The sequence below is a fragment of the Lissotriton helveticus genome, chromosome 4_1, assembly GCF_964261635.1.
Source record: "Lissotriton helveticus chromosome 4_1, aLisHel1.1, whole genome shotgun sequence".
Classification (NCBI taxonomy): domain Eukaryota; kingdom Metazoa; phylum Chordata; class Amphibia; order Caudata; family Salamandridae; genus Lissotriton; species Lissotriton helveticus.
In genome coordinates this window covers 616,002,426-616,019,358 of record NC_136063.1, presented here as the reverse complement: position 1 = coordinate 616,019,358, position 16,933 = coordinate 616,002,426, and the positions used below count along the sequence as shown (strand labels likewise).

The following is a 16,933-nucleotide window of genomic DNA, read 5'->3' as shown; positions in this document are numbered from 1 at the left end:
CCTTCACAATAAATGTTGGTCACCTTAGATTGTAGGTTTGTTCTTAGGGTAATTTAGAGAGTTGGGGTGGAAGATTTTAGGGGTTCGGAGTGCTGTTTTCACGACAAAATATCCCTCTTTATGTAGTCATTATAGAAGAAGGAAGACATGGTAATTTGGTCAAACAGATGGGTATCTCATGAAAATTGAGGATTCTGAGATCTTACACTGGTGCAGGCTCATAATTTCAGCAACTGAAGCGTTCTACATTTTCAGCTAGCTTTTTGTTCATATGCGATCACAATTGTCATGATAATTTATTGCAAGATTCCCAATTTAAAAAAAAAAATGCCCCTTGATCCCACTCAAAGAATGGCTTCCAGACTGTCCCAAACGAGTATTTTAGAAAAGTTATCAATCTGTGCACTCAACACCATGAAGCGCCCTGACCAAACATGTCTATCAGGAATGTCACAGAGATTGATTTAATTTACTAATATTGTTATTTTTTGTGCTGTGGTGATGTTGCCAGACAGCTAATGGGAGACAGCACACCATCAATAAAAATCATATAAAAGTGCACTCATACCTTACATAAAAATAAATGTCATCAATAACCCGCCAAATAAAATGAACAGGCATACTAGTAAATGTAAAAGAAAGAGGAATGAAAGTCACCTTTAAAAATTATATTTTTAAGTCCTCTTAAGAAACACGTGAAGGAATGCTTTAGGCATATTGATGAGAGGGAAGGAGTCCAGCACCATAATGCTGCCAAGGACAAAGCCCTCTGTGAAGGGACTGGCTTTTGGACTTTTGGTACCTCTAAACACATGAACTCCTGACTCTCTCGAAGGTGAGTGTGAGGATTTGGGTGTAATAGAAGATATGGCTGTGGGGTTTTATTGTAGAGTATATTTGCAATTACCATCTTGGATCCAGTCAGGCTCGTTTGCAGGCCTTAAGCTCAACCTTGGGTGGATGTGGCTTCGATCAGCAAGGCTGTATGCCTTAGGGTAAATAATTTAACAGCAATTAACAACGAAAATCACACAACAAGAAAGAGATGACAACAAGGTATAACATTGAGCATAGTTGTATACATTTAGAGAGTTCTTGATCATCAAAATCCACTCGAGGGTTCTGGAGATATAGTTTTTTGAAGAAATTAATACTTTTAAATTGAAGCACAAACAAGCATTGGTCAACAAAAACTTTGCAAACTTTTAAAAAGTTTGAAACATTTTGGCGACTCCGGACCAGCTTGGGCAACCAAATCTGACAGGGCAGAGGCCTAAGAGTCCAGTAAGGTTTCTCTGGACAGTTACCTGGGCACGGAGCCTTTTCAAGTCTAGTTCCAGCCTTCAGGAAATGACTGCCATAGATGACAATGGAGTGGTCCTGATACTGTGGATGCAGGAGAAATAGATGTTCAAAGATGCTCCTCATGGTATGTGGTCGACACGGGTGAAGTTCAGTTGATTCCTCTGTAGGGTAAGGAGACTTTGACCATGGCACTTGGGGTCCCACCATGTCCACTTTGCAATAGTAGAAGGCCAGCTACAGCCGGGCTACTGATCTCGCGATGCAGCAGTCACAGGAATATGCTTGGTGGTGGCTAGTGTCCCCGTTGGTAGATGAATCCAGTCTCTGATAGCAATTCTGAGTCCAGCATACATGGGTGCAACTTTTGTCTCTCTCGGATTTGTCTCTTGGTGGTGCCAGTGGTGATTCCTCAGAAGTGGCTACTATTTTGCCGGTTTGGGCTTCCTCAGCTTGGATGTCCCATGTGCTGTTACAGGAAGCCAGCCGACTGACCCTTGGAGTCATTGCTTCAGTCTTGGGGTCAAATTTTCCACAAGTCAGGAACTGCAGGCACAGTCCAACCCCAGTAGCCCAAGCAGCAAGTGCAGTCCTTCCAATGATGCAACCTCTCTTCATGCAGCTTCAAAGGCAGCAGAGCAGTCCTCTTTAGGTCCTCTCTCTAAATCCGGTCTGTGCTGATGCTCAGGGTTCTAGGGGTGTCCGTTTTATCCTGGGAAAGTGCCCCAGGAAGACAATGTGGTTACTAGCTAATGTTCTAGTTCCCTCCTCTTTGGTGACAAAGTTCCTGTGATATGTGGCATTTGGCTATTCCAGAGTGCGATTTTCTTGCTACTCTCAAGATGTCTGAACCTTCCCTCACCTGTGAGGAGCTTGGTAGCCCACTTCAGAGATGTGGCTATCTAAGGGCTACTCGCCCACAGGAAAGCCGGTTTGAAGGAAAGGTTTTTCCTCTCTGTCGCTGTCTCCAACTTGTCTGCAGGAACAAAAGGCATCCTGCTTGGGTGTGTTGTCATAGACGGGCTTTCAAAGGAGGCTTCCCTTTGAAGTTTGCCTTTTGGGGTAACACCTAGAGTCACCTTCCTGGTAGAGGAGGTTACACCTTACTCTGCAACAACTGCCTTTGCTCCGAATCCTGGGAGTCATTCACATGTCTTCCCAGATGGGCATGAAGCTGTCTGTTGGCCCAGGCTTGTACAAAGTCACTGGACCAGGTGAGGCACAGAGTGGCAACTTTCTATAAGTTGCTCAACTTTAATAGGGGCATTAATCTTCACTTGGACATCAAGTCAGATTTAATGCCACAATTAATTTAGTACCGTACAGTACCCAGTTAGGCACCCCAACCCAGACGTTAGCCAGTCTTAGATGCCAGTTGGTAACCCTGTGTTAGACAATAGGGCTACTAACTTTCCTCCACAAAATGATAACTTTAAGGATTTTGCTGCTAAGGCACATACACACCTACATGTTTTGCTTGATAATTATACAGATCCCTGCCATAGGGCTCGATAGGACTTTCTTAGTGGACACTTACATATATTATTAAGGGAAGGTCTAGCAGTGTCCACACTGCTCTTCCAGTATGCAGTGGCAGGCGTGTGGCCATTTTGTCATTTGTCACACTCTGGGTGGCACAAACAGTGATGCTGTCCTGGGTGGACACTCTGCTTACATGACCTTGGGACCTTGGGTATCATATACTTGGGCAGGACTTGTCAATTGAGAACATCCTATTCGAAACACTTTTTATAATGAGCCAGAACTCTGGCACTGGGGTCTGGTTAGCAGGCCTTAGTGCATTCTCAGAGTTGAAAAACGAGCAGCTAACAGTCCAAATAGGGGCAAAGAGTGGGGGGAAAACTGCAAAAAAGCCTGTTTCCTTACAGCGAGACCCAACCCACATGCATTTTGATTGCCATGTACGATGAATACGTGAGCACCAAGAAATTATGGACCAAGCAGCATGTTATCAATGTTGCCCAAAAATCTGGAAGTGACCTCTTTGAAGTTATTAATATTACAGTGATACTCTTACATCGGCTGGTGCCCACAATTGGTTGAGCTCTTAAACTGATACACCTTCTAAAAGCTGTAAGGTGGTTTACGAAAGAGCACATAAAAAGCAGTTCCACACCTACATTGAGGCAATACAAACACTTCTACCCCATTCCAGAGCCTATCAAGAAGAAATGGTTTGATGTTGCTCAAAACGAACAACTGTTTATGAGAATCTGGAACCTTCTTCCCTACAAATGCCTGAAACGAAAGTTATGAGTCAAGAACAAAGCCAACTCATTTGTTTGACTCAATGGTAGTGTATTGAATGCCCTCTTGTTTAAGACAGACCACTAAGACTCATAGACATGGCTGGTCTTTCTTGTATACATTTTAACCAGGCAACTTTCATCTAGGCCTCAAACATCTGTAGCAAAGTTTGAGCCCCTCGGCATACAACTCTGATAGCACTTGTAGTCATATCTGGAAATCAGTGGCATACTGATGAAAGGAGACCATGCAGCCAGCAGTCAAGGTCCCAACAGCTCTACGAACAATTGAAAGAAACTTGGTGACATAATTGAGGCATGTGACACCTTACACAACAGTGCAGTCCTGGAGAAATTCTGTAAGATGCTGAAGGAGCCTCTCTTCCAATCCAGTGTCATCTGCAAGAACAAACGTGGGTGTCCTCAGGTCAAAAGTATCAAAATCTGCTGAGAGATCTAGCAGCATCAGGATACTGCTTTTCCTACCATCAGCATTAGAATGGAAAACTCAGTAGTACATGTGAGCCAAAGCCTTGACTAGAGTTATAATAAACTATAGCGACCTATGGGAGACGGTAACTGCAGAAATTCAGTCTTTTGTAGCAGTTTCTCCAAAATGGCACATTTTTCATGGGTTGGAAATTATGGAGTGCACACACATCCAGAGAAGGAGATGTTTATTTGTAAGACTTTAGGATATAATCCTCTGAATAGTTTAACAGGAACAAATCATAGAGATGGAAAGTTAGCTTTCAGGAGTACTCTGATTTTGAAGTCTACGGTAGTCAGAACATCAAAATCAGTCCAGATAGGAGTGGGCCACCTCAAGGGTGAAATAAAAACAGTAAAACGTCTCCCTGTGCGTCAGATATTTCTTCTCAAATCAGCGCAAATTGCAAATCAGCAGAATCTTATCAACAAGGAATTGGTTAATTTGTGACTTAATGACCCACTTAATGAATAATAGGTGCATCAGATATTGGGTTAGTGCCGAGAATTAGGTTAATTTATATTATATTACAGTTTATTTAATTTGTGGTTGCTCTCTATAGAGCAAATCAGCCCATATCGGGAGACGGAACACGGTACTAGAGGTAATGCTAATAGAAAAGGCAGAACAGTAATATGTATTTAGACAAAAACATTCTGGGAATCTAGGAAATACTTGGACAGCAACAATCATCAAAATATGATTAATGTAGATTCAATATTTTCGGGTGGTTTTAAGGGAAGGCAGTGTGTTAGCCATGTTTGCTAAACTCAGACATACCAGAGGAAATTTTAGGTGGATTATGAGAAAAGTCTGTTGAATAGTTGGGACTACAGTTCATTAAAAAAAAGGAGAAATGCAGGGATATGATTTTGCTCAGGGGAAAGTCGATACAGATGTTTGGAATGATCGGTAGAAGGATATTTTCTTACTTAAGCTGGAGATACCGAGGAGCTGCACCAGCCAGGTATTTGTGGGTATCTAAGTGGACTAGTAGACTAGTCAAACTGTATTGGATGTACATCTACACTCAATTGAGACCTGGAAAGGAAGGCAGGATCTTCTGATGTGGTCATTATAGTGAATGATACAAAAGCAACAGTTGGCATGCCACTTAGAATCCAGCCACGGCCCGTGGAGGGAGTTACGGTGGGGCAGGGAGGCGGGGAGGGGGAGGGGCAGGGTGGAGGGTGCTAAACACCGGCATATGGATAATTGCAGGTAAGTAAACAATTTAATTAATAAAACGAATTTGGTAGCTCGCCTTGCATCGCAAAATGCGATGCAGTGCGCGCTACGAAATTCGTTTTATTAATTACATTGTTTACTCACCTGCATTATCCATATGCCGGTTTTTAGCACCCTCCACCCTGCCCCTCCCCCTCCCCGTCTCCCTGCCCCAACGTACTCCCTCCACGGGCCGCGGCTGTTAGAATCCCAGTGCATTAGAGGTGCTATAACACCATAGGGCAATCCCCTGGACTGGTATGGAGAGATAGGGTAAGCACAGTAGGGTTCCCTGTTGTTGCTTTTGTATTGTTAGACATTTGGGAAGGGGAGCAAACCCCTTATCACTCCCCACTCCTTCCTTCTTCGAATATAAAATAGGAACAAAGCCATTGAAAGAATTTACTTTTGTTATTGTTAGTTAAAAGTGCATTGTGTTATTTGATAGACACTGGGCTACACATGTGATGGTATCCTCAGATGTGCTTTTAATGGACAGCTTCTGTATGTCAGTGTACTGGTGCATGGAAAGTCCCAACCCTTAAATCCCTTTTCCTAAAGACTTCCTGTTAAAGATGAAGATGATGGCAGCAGGTGTTCGGCCTTGTTGGACCATGAACCGTGAAGGGGTGAACATGGTGTCTTCCATTCTGACAAATAGAGACTATTCTTTCTTTGGTATTAAGCAACCCATTGCAACACATTAACCTAATACCTATGTGATTTTTCCTGCCATTAACCAAGATTTTCATAGTCAATATTATCCAATGCTGCCGACAGATCAAGGCATGTCCCGCTCCTTTGTAGGACATTTAAAGTATCATACATGTCTGAAACCCGATTGATGGGCAGATAGAAGGGTTTTTTCTATGATATACTGTTTCATTGTATGGGCGTACATCTTTCAGTGATATATACCATAAACAGAAGACCAATGATGAGTTGAAATTTGGAGTTTGACTCCTAGGGGTGAGTCTTAACTTGTTCCACCTAAAGCTCAGGATAGGGAAAGTAGGCAATGGAAACGTGCTTGTCTGAGGCATGTCGGAGGGAGCAAAGGGCTTGAGCCCCATTAGCAAATAGGGGTTAGAAAAAGGAAGGGTATGACATGGTCCCTTGCACAGGGTTTGGTATGAGTGAGAGGACTGTTTATTATATCTGCTGTTAACTGTGCCATTCATTCCTTTATTCAGTAAGATAGGGTAAGAGTGGGGGGGGGGGTCATTGCTGTGCTTTCCCCCATTTCTGAACACATTTGCACAGCTTATGTGAAAGGGAGTTTCCTGATGGCATTTAGTTCCTCAGTGATGTTTGCTTTCAGGTGTTGTTGCCTGTATTATATTTAACATGTTCCTTTCTGTTACTTCCTCCCTAACTGATCAGCCAGTGTGAATGTGATGCATGGAATGTTGGCGTGATGGTCTTGAATGGAATGTTTGGGTGCCTGGATGTTTGAGTGTGACAGTTGGAGTATGGGCTGAGCAGCAGGCAGACTGTTACTGGTGGGGCTGCATCTCTACAACTCAACTACTGGTAACTGAACCCTAATAAACCTACCTAAAACTACAATCTTGCTACGGACCTATCAAGCTTAATGCTTTGGACAGTTCTAGACTACTTAATAGAAGATAATAGCATACCAAATTTGATAGAAAAGGTTATCATGTTGCTTTTGCTCTTGGGATTCTAGTGGCAGGTGTTTCTGGAAAGCGTCAAGTTTGTCCTGGTGGAGATCGAAATTATTGCTCAAGGTGGGTGGGTGTTTGTTTTTGCCAAGGCACATAATCAGCTGCAATTTGAAGTGGGACAACGTTATGTTGACGTTACAAAACAAGCCCTGCACTGAACCTGCTAAGCAAAGAAGGGACACAGCAAGTTCTTTTCCATTTGTTGCATCTCTACTTTTACCTCTTCCTTCTTTGGCCCATCTAATTAGATTGAGCCTTTCTTTTTCATATGTGCTGCTATTAATAAGTGTTATTCCTTCTAGACATGTGATTTCTTTTCAATCTGCATCAAAATATATTACAAATATTAATGTTTACTCCATTAATTTGAAGAGAAGCCGCTGCATAGCCTACTTACCACAATTACAGTATGCTGGTGACATCAGTTAGCTTATGTACTGGCACAACCCACAACATTGCCGCTTGCAGTATTTCTTCTCCGCCTCTCCACACAGATTATACATAAATCCACACCTCCCGAGCCCAAAAAGTAATGTCTGCCAGAAAGTCATCAGGCTGTGTCAGAAGTTTGACAGAAATTTGTGGACTGACCAAACTCCTTGGCCTGGTGTTAAAAGCAATTTTTGGCACTTTACTTCTCTACTTTTCGAGGAGCCTCCCCAACTATATCACTATACAAGCACTGACATTTGCAAACCTCACCCTATCCACAAACAACTCTGCGGCCCTTTTAATTTGTGGTCCTTGGGAACATCTCCGACCTTTATATTGTAATGTCTCCCCCATTAAAATAACATAATGACATTGTGGGGCTTATTTATAAGCCTCTTGTGCTGCCGGTGCATCACTCTGTCCCATATTAAAAGTGTTGCAGCGGTGATGAAAGGGGCTAGTAAATACGCCCCTACATCTTTGCATTCCACGTTAATCAACTCCACCATCTAACTATTTTACCACTCCACTGTCCATGTCCTAATGTTTATTTGCGATGCAATGCACAGTATATGTTCTTTAATGCTCAATGTCACTATTTGATAATACAATTTAAATGTGTTTGTCTCCTTTTCCTTCTATGTATTCCATGTATAGTACACGGTGTGGACTGCTATTTGGGTTGCCTGGAATGTTTTCATTATCTGCTTCTATTTGGAAGTAGGAGAACTCTCTAAGGTAAGATTTACCTTATTTATTGCTGATCTCTGCCACTGAGACAAGTCATCAATGGTGTATTGTTCATGAAAATGTGAGGAGATTTCCGGGTGGGTATCTTCTGTTCTTCTGGAGCTTGAAAATCACCCTAAATGGTCAAAAAGTGCTCCTCTGCAATCAAAGTGTGTTATTACATTCTGAAACAGACTCTGTAACTGAGTGAGAAATACCCTGCTGAACTCTACCCCTGTGCTTTGAGTTGCTGTGTATTTGGCTGATCAGTTTTAGGTACAAGTAGTTGAAAGTCTTTCACTTGGTTAAAGTTTGTGATACTTCGGAGAATAGCAGCATCACGTGGTTTCACAGTGTTTGTGTACATCATTGTATGGATTTCCTTGGAATTAATGTAGTGGAAAGTGAGCCGAAAATGTCCATATTGTGTGCACGTCTTGACTCTTTGACTCCCCTGATGAAGGTCACCAGGATATGAGGTGAAGATGCGATTCGTGGTGAGGGCTTGATTTTCTGTTGTATAGTTTAGTTAGTTTCCTTTTCATTTCATTCATCACTGAAGGTGGTTTTAGGACTTTTCTAAAAATCAGTGCAAGCTTAGGTGCCACGTGTACAGGCTTCCTCGTGGAAAGCCAATATCATTGGCTAACATGAAATGGTCAACCCTTTTCTCGGTCATAGATCTCTGTCTGCAAAACAAATAGGTCAGGACAACAGATGGGCACACTAGTAACACTTAGACATCCATGTTCCTGCTTGAGTTGCCATCCCACTAAAGTTAACCATGCCCACCCTACACCCACGCTTATACATCTGTTACAGGTGAAGGAGCAAACCTTGATTTATAGATGCTTCATGTATTGCACATAGTTGACATCAGGGTTAACAAAGTATTGCATATAGTTGATCTCAGGGTTAACATAGTATTATATACAATTGACATCAGGGTTAATACATTATTACACCTAGTGCATTCCCATTACTCATTGGATGACAAAGAACCCGAGGGCTTTCGGTTCTGAAAAGAATTGCAGGGCAATTTTGTTTATGATGTAATTTTGAAATGTAAATTCTCTCTGCTTTTCACTACAATGCTGACGGTATCGATTTGTTTAAATGATCTTTGTTTTATTTAAATAACATGAAATTGGCTTCATCCCATCATGTCATTGATTACATTTTAATAGACATTTTATTATTGCATGTCTGACTACAACGTTTAGAAATCTTTCCTTGTGCTTTTAAAAAATAAAACATAGAAATCACGCTAAATTCAGTTTTTTCCCATATCCAACATGAAATGGCACATACCGTGAAACATAGGATTTTCAAAACTAGTTTCTGTAATTTAATTGTTGGAAACTGTACTAATTTCGCCAAGAGTCCTGGTAATTTTACAGAAGTGCACAGTTACACATTTGCACATAAACATACGGTGACTAAAGCCTCAAAGCAATGCTGCAGCTTCACAAAACTTGCTTGTCGATTATGAACATTGCGTTCGGTTATTTTGAATAAACGTGTATTGGGGTTAGGAACAGTGGAGCATATTAACAAGGCAGGCGATTTGAAATTATCGCCGTTTTTGCGGCCGTTTTCGGCCGAAAAGCGGCGATAATTTCTTCATCCTATCAGCAAAGACACGCTATCGCGTGTTTTGCTGATTTTGCGCCCTTGTCAATAACGCCCAGCTTTGCATCTCTAATGAGATGCAAAGTGGGCGTTCCAGGGCAAAATAATAGGACAAATGTCGCTAAGCGACATTTCTCCTATTAACAAGCTGCTCGCTAATAAGCAGAGCGTTAGGAAAAGTAGCGCTATAACCACAGTTAACGCTACTTTCCTAATGCCTGCTTGTGACCTGTTCTTAGCCGTATAATCCAATGGGAGGTGGATTACATGGCTAAGATTGTCCTGCCCTATCAGCAAGGTTATCGCCATTTTCAAATGAATATCGCTGGAAAACCAGCGATATTCCATTGAAAACGGCGATAATCCCCGCTATCGCTGGGATTTTTATCTCCATGGCATTAAGCGTTGTTAATACAACGCTACCATGGAGATTGTCGCCGGCGATAGCGGGCGATAGATTTCCTCACGCTAGCAGCGGTCAGCGATAATTATCGCTGCCGCTTGCTAATATGCCCCAATATTTTTTATCCTGTAATTGAGCAGGGCTAAATACTTTTATTTTGTGTGTTATTGTAAACGCAGGGAGAAAAGAAGTTTTCACTGTTTTCCACAAACCGATAATTGTATTGCCTCTCTTCTTGGTTTGTATGCCCTATTGCAGAACATCTCATTGCATGCTTTAGGAATACAGCCCCTTTAGTATTTTATTTCTTAATACTTGAATGCTAGATAGTTAATAAATAGAAGTATGTTAATTTGTAATTTAATTTGCATGTGTCCTGAAAAAAAAATGTAGGACTACCTTAAGTGTATTTTTTCCAATCACACTGCAAATGATGCAAACACCCACATAGATGAACAATGCTTTAGGCTCAAACGAAAGTGTAGGACTTTTGATAAAAGTAATTGGCTCAAGATCATGGCCTCCAGGTTCGTCTGAAAGGATAAAGTTGAATGTACATTTACAACTAACAGTGTAAATTACTTAGAACACCTTAAAGTTGGGTTGTCGTTAAACCTATCGTTTTTTTAGTAGGCTCATATATTACTTAAAGTAATTGTTTGGAAAGTAGTTAATTCTGTGCCATAAAACTACCTCATTGAAAAAACACAATTTATACATTGAGGCGCGTGCGCTGAATTTTATGAGGTGCACCATAGAGTAAAATAAGGAATCCAGGAGGACTGCAGATGTATATTTTAAGAGGCCAAGCATTGTACTTGCATTACACACACTGCCAAATCAATGTAGTTGGAACGCCAAAGATGCACAGTGTGTCTATATAGCTACAATTATCAATACTTTTTTCTCATTGGCTGCTCCTACGCTAAGGTGGCGGAACGCTGGCCCACTACTTTTTAGCAGTGAAATAAGTAGAAAATAAAATGATAATAACTTGTGGTATTATCATTTTATTTTCTCCTACTTGTGCAGCTTTGCATAAGGAGGCGGGCAGGGGAGGAGTTGATGCACCCTCCTAACTGCACAGTGACTGCTTGGCCGGCCCTCTCGGGCCATCCAAAACCGTCTTGCTCACTTCTCATGTTCTCCATGTAGGCTGCAGTACAGCCTGCATGGAGAACAAGCCCTGGCTCCCAGTTAGCGTCTGAGCACTGAAACACGGCGCTCAGACCAATCACAACGCTGCTAAGGCAGTATTGTGATTGGCTGACTGAGAGCCTGGGTCTGCTTCATGTTGTTCAGGTCAGCGCGGGAGGACTGCGGAGGAGAGACACGGAGAGGAAGCGGCAAGAAGGTACTTTTTTTTGTTTGATTTTTTGCTGCCTGCTGACCCCGCGTCTTCATCCCCTCCCCCTGTCCCTGCCCCCTACCTCTGATGTATGATGGCTGCCGCTGTTGTGTGTAAGAGCACTAAACTAAAGATTATAATACAAGAACAACTCTTGAAGCTAGAACAGTTTTTGTCAAAACACAACTGCCCTGCTTAAAGATGAGAGAAACAGTGTGACAGTTTTCACACAAAAAATCTGCTTTTCTGATATGCAAATAAGCTTGCATAAGATAATTGTTGAAAATCACAGGTTTTCCATGGTTCCGAGGCTAAATTTAATTGAAGTACAGCATAGCCAATATTAAATACCTTCATGTACTATTTTATGAAATATTTCCTATTGCCAGGAAAAATAGATCTACCTCGTCTCAAATTGCCACCGTGCTTACATTCGTGGTCAGTCTCTCAGCCACTTGACAAAGCATGTCATATGTATTTGATTACTTGGAGGTCTTCTATAGCGCCCCATCTCCCTAGGATATGTGGGCACTGTAAATACCCAAAAACATAGATCCATATAACAATAATATTATAACTTTGAATTTGGAGAATATTAGAATCAGAGAAAGACCAGATCAGGAGAACCCCTGCTCAGAGACAGAAAATGTAAATTCAGCTATTTAGAAGAGATAAACAAAAGGTGTAACAAAGAGGTCTTAAATTGCACACAAATTAATCATTTGCATGATGCCATTTTCAGGGCAGTTTTTCGAACGGTGCTCCCTGCGCTGCCGCATCTGGCACTGACATCATGGGAGAGCAAGGGTGGGGGGGGGGGGCGCTATGCTTAGAAATAACTTAAGGGTTGCTTGTGTGTCCAGCAGTTTGCAAGCAACAAAAAAAATGTCAAGCTAACTCTGGTGATTAATGTTCCTGTTGGAGAGAGCAGACTTGTGTCTAGTGGCAGTTTTGACTCATCATAAATAACTCAGAGGGTTAATATGCCTGCTCCAAAGAGTGTACCTTGTAGATCGCAGACCTGAATCTAATGTGGATAGCTCTGGGGGTTACTACTTCTGTCACATTGATTCTTTTGCTAATTCCAGTTCATAATGTTGCAGTCTTAATAAAGCACAGTGACCAATAAACTGCCATCAAAGAGCTGTATGCAAACTGCATGTAATAGATTAGAATGTTATGTTTTCCCCAGTCTTTCATTACCCAATGTTGCTAAAATGGCTAGTTTCGATAGAAATACATTCTTATTAGTAAAGTCAACCCTAACCACTGAGTTACAATTTAAAGCCTGAGTTTATGCTTCTCCAGACCTAATATTCTTAAAATATACTGATTACCTGTATGCATGACATGTAATTCCTTCACCTTGTAATCATTATTTGTCTTATCTAACACTATGGCCCCCCCCGCGGCGGGATGCCTGGCTTTCACCTTGGGGATGCCCAGTAGGGGTTATCTCACAGGGAAAAGCCCAGACAGGTTCCCAAAGCAAGCGCCTTGAGACCTTGTGGTGATAAGGCGCTATATAAGAACCTTTGACATTTACATTTGACATTTCTATAGACTAATTGACACACATATGATATATATGTGTGATGTGAAGTGCTCTAAAACCCTACACTGGTATGAGTATGTCGGAAAGTGGATTATTAGTAGGGGCAAAGGTATATCTGCCGCTGGCAATAAGGCCATTACCACAGTCTAGGGCTCAGAATAGGTCTTAGAAAATGATTCCCATGCTCAACCCCAGGTAGTTTGGCTGCGAGCAGGCAAGCTAAACTTCAAAGATAGGTATGTAAACCATTTAAAAACACCAATTCAGTAAATAATTAAGACAAAATGCACAATAAAAATACAACACCAATTTATAAAAAAATGAAATATCTGTATCGTTAAAATTATACCAAAATGACAAAAATCCAATGTAGGGAACTGTAGATATGAATTTTTAAAAAGTTGACATTATACAGCACCTAGAAACCTATAGCGCCTTATTGGGTTATCTGGTCACGATAGATCGAGTCAAAGTCAAAGTTTCAGGCCGACCACGATGGAGCCCTGTGCAGCTACCCCTCGCGGTATTTTGTGGTTAAAATTTGTACCTTCTGACCTAGAAACTTTTCTGGATCTTTTCTTTCCAGGATCTCTCGAAGCTCTCAGCCACTCCGGATTTGGTGAGTGTTCGCCGGATTGCATTGCAATGAGCTCCTGGTTAAAGTTATGGAAGTCAGACCTCCAGAGCATTCCAGCGTAACAAACCAGAGATCCAGGCCGGCTCACGGTTGAAGGCAGGCAGCTTGGCTCTTGCGGTTGCTCCCGGTCACCATTTCTTCGTTCAGACTTAGAAACTTTTACGGAATTTTTCCTGCGGGGTCCCTCGATGCTCTTCACCAGGCCAGATTTGGTGAGGGTTCGCCAGCCTCGGATTCCGCCTACTCTCGGTCAAACTCTGGAAGTAGGACCTACACAGCTTTTCAGTGGGACGAACCTGGACGGTGGTCCGGCTCGCAGTTGAGCGTCGCCGGCTTGGCTGGCCAGATTGAGTTAGTCCATTTATGGAGCTTTAATCCAAACTTCTGGAACTTCTTCTTGAAGTTCCCCAAAGGGTCCCAAAGTGTCTCAAAATTACTCCAAGAATCTGGAAGCTTCAAGATGATCCTTGAAAGTTGAGGACTTTAGTTCCCACAATCCTCTTGGACAAAACCCTTACAAATCCACTGGTAGTGCTCCAGGTTGAGGATTCTTGGTGGTGATGTTCCAGGTGAGCTTTGTTGACCTGTAGCTTGTAGGGAGTCCAATCTTTAGTCCTTTTGAAGCAAGGTAGTCCACAGGACTGTGGTTCTAGATGGTGCGGAAGGCGCAATCTTTGGAGTGCAGGCCCTAGGGAATGCACATCAAACTTCTCAGCATGGCCCTTTTTGCTCTACTGGGATTCAAGCAGCAGATCGGAGAGGCCCTGCCCCTCTCAGATACTTACTCCAAGTTCTCTGTGTCAAGCATGAGGGCACTCCTGTCCAATGGGGGCAGGGTACCACCCCAAGGTATGACCACACCCTTCAAAGTGTGGCACTATTTTGTCCCAGAGTGCACCAAATTCATCATGGATGATTTTCCAGCAGGGAGTGAAGAGCTCGCTAAACACACACCTAGGATGGCTAATTTACATAGTCTCTCTCCCTGGCATCTGCTCATTCCTTCCTTAAGCCCAGCATCTGGCTGGGTTCAAAATAGGAGAGTTGTAAATGACACTGGTGCCTTCCCCTTCCATTGAAGTCCATTGTTTATGACTCCACACCCTGCTCTGGCATTCCTCTGTAACAGAACACTGCCATCCCAGCAGAGCTGGTTAACCCCAGGGGTTCTTTATCACCTCTTCAAAGGAGCCGTGCTAATCCACTTAACTCTGACCAATCAGGACAGACCACTGGAAGGCTGAATCTGGGTTTACCAACAAGAAAGTCTTATAACTTCTTGCCTGTACATTTTAGGAGACATTTAGCAATATCATATTGTTTGATTTATCAGTACCATTCTGGGAAGTCTTTTAATGCTAATTTTATCATTCTCCTAGCAGGATTTATTCATTAATAACTTATTTCCATGTTAACCTAGGTGTCAGGGGATTTGCAATGGGAACAAATGACTTGGACCTTTTCTCCAGCACCAGGGCTTATAAAAACATATTTTATAAGTACTCTGCCTATATCTACAGGACCCCTGACCCCAGGAAGACCTAGGGGAGACTTTAGGGGCTCTGAATATGTAAATATATTGCAGAACCTCACTACACAGTGCTCCTAGCACCAACGTCGATTTTGTGCAGCACTTTATCACAATGTGGGGCGTGAAATGTCATACCTGACCCTCCACCCCTGGAAGACCTAGGGGAGACCCTGGGGGTACCTAATATGCCCAGACATTGTAGGTTATCCATTTTTAAGTGCACCAAAGACCAAAGTAACGTTTGGGCACACTTTACTTTTTAAAAGCAGTCCTGTAAAACAGGGCTACTTTTAAATTGACCTCAGGCTACAAAGGTGCACATGCGCAAGTGCAGAAAGGGCTGCTGGCCTCTAAACTGCCATGCCCTATTATATACTAGGGACTTAAAGGTAATTTCAATCCTCCTGTCCTATTATGTACTAGGGCCTTATAGGGTATGTCATGCCAATCACAGGGGTACCCTAACCCATAGTGTACCCTAGTGTATGTAGGTGTTTCACTGTATTCTAAGTGTCTCTTTCAGCATAGCACTGGCTCAGGGCTTGGTTAGTCAGAGCCCAGGGTCAGTCAGAGTCAGTTACCACCAGTATCAATCAGCAAAAAGTTGGGAGGTGCCCAGGGCACAGGATGACTTTGCAACAGAATAGCACTATAAAACAAATTAAATGCATATGTGAGATGGGCATTGAAGATACAAGGGCACTGCTGGAGGGTGGTAGTGAGAGCATCCGTGAAGGAGGCTATTGGGCAGAGTGCCCAAAATGATTGTTGCAACAGGAGCCTCCAGTGCTAAAGCTGGCCTTGGTCATCTTAGAAGGTGACCATTTAATTATCTGCATAATTACATCAGACTGTAGTTCTGTCATGATTCACGTTGCAGTGTATTCTGAAAGGTGGTGGCCACTCGAGAATGATTGTTGTTGTGCGTGACTCGTTTTGGACTGGTGATTTTCCAAGAGAAGTCGGTTCTTGGGTGAGAAAGAAGAAAAATCTGCAGTCATGAGCTCTTTGATAATTGTTAACGCTTTTTTTGAGTTTCTGACAAAACAGAATGAATTTAGGGGTATTTACATGATCTTTCGAAAGGTATTTGAAATTCATATTTGCACCTTGATGACAATTGACTGAAGCACAATAAAGTCCGGTATGGAGGACGTTTAGATGTATCCTCTGGTATCACGGGCATTTTAATACATTGAGACTCCCGTACCAGGAAAGATAGAGCTCAGTGCCTGAAGATATACATTGAAAAGGAAAGCATGGAGCCATTTAGAACACAGGATGTTACAGTACAGCAAACTGAGGTAGGAGACCATTCTCAATGACGCAAACCAGTTTAGCACTAATGTTTAGAATCCTGTGTGATGTTCGAGAGCTGAAAACAGTAACTGTGTACCCAGGAAATGAAAGCTGCTGTGAGATCTAATAGTACAAGAAGATATGATTCCCCTTAATCTATTATGCAGCGAATTTCAAACAGGATTTTTAATTTTGGATTCTCAATTACGCAACTTTTGCATAAGACTGGCTGTCAGCTAATTAGAGGAATGTTTGAATTTATGTTAAGTGATTGCTATACAGAAACATATCTTTCAATACAATAGCTTTACCTATGTAGGGCAACTTTGAAACAGGTCGATAGTTAGCTGGGAGATTTGAGCATAGGTTCTCATCATTAAGAATTGGAATTGT

General features: G+C 42.2%; 1 protein-coding gene across 2 annotated transcripts in view; it reads left to right on the top strand.

The window, feature by feature from the left end:
- NKAIN3 (sodium/potassium transporting ATPase interacting 3) overlaps positions 1 to 16,933 on the top strand; it is a 2,345,632-nt gene that overhangs the window by 1,112,586 nt on the left and 1,216,113 nt on the right. For both annotated transcript variants that reach the window (XM_078685641.1, XM_078685643.1), the window contains exon 3: positions 8,064 to 8,144. In XM_078685641.1, the coding sequence (XP_078541767.1) occupies positions 8,064 to 8,144 (81 nt within the window). The remainder of the gene's footprint in view (positions 1 to 8,063; positions 8,145 to 16,933) is intronic.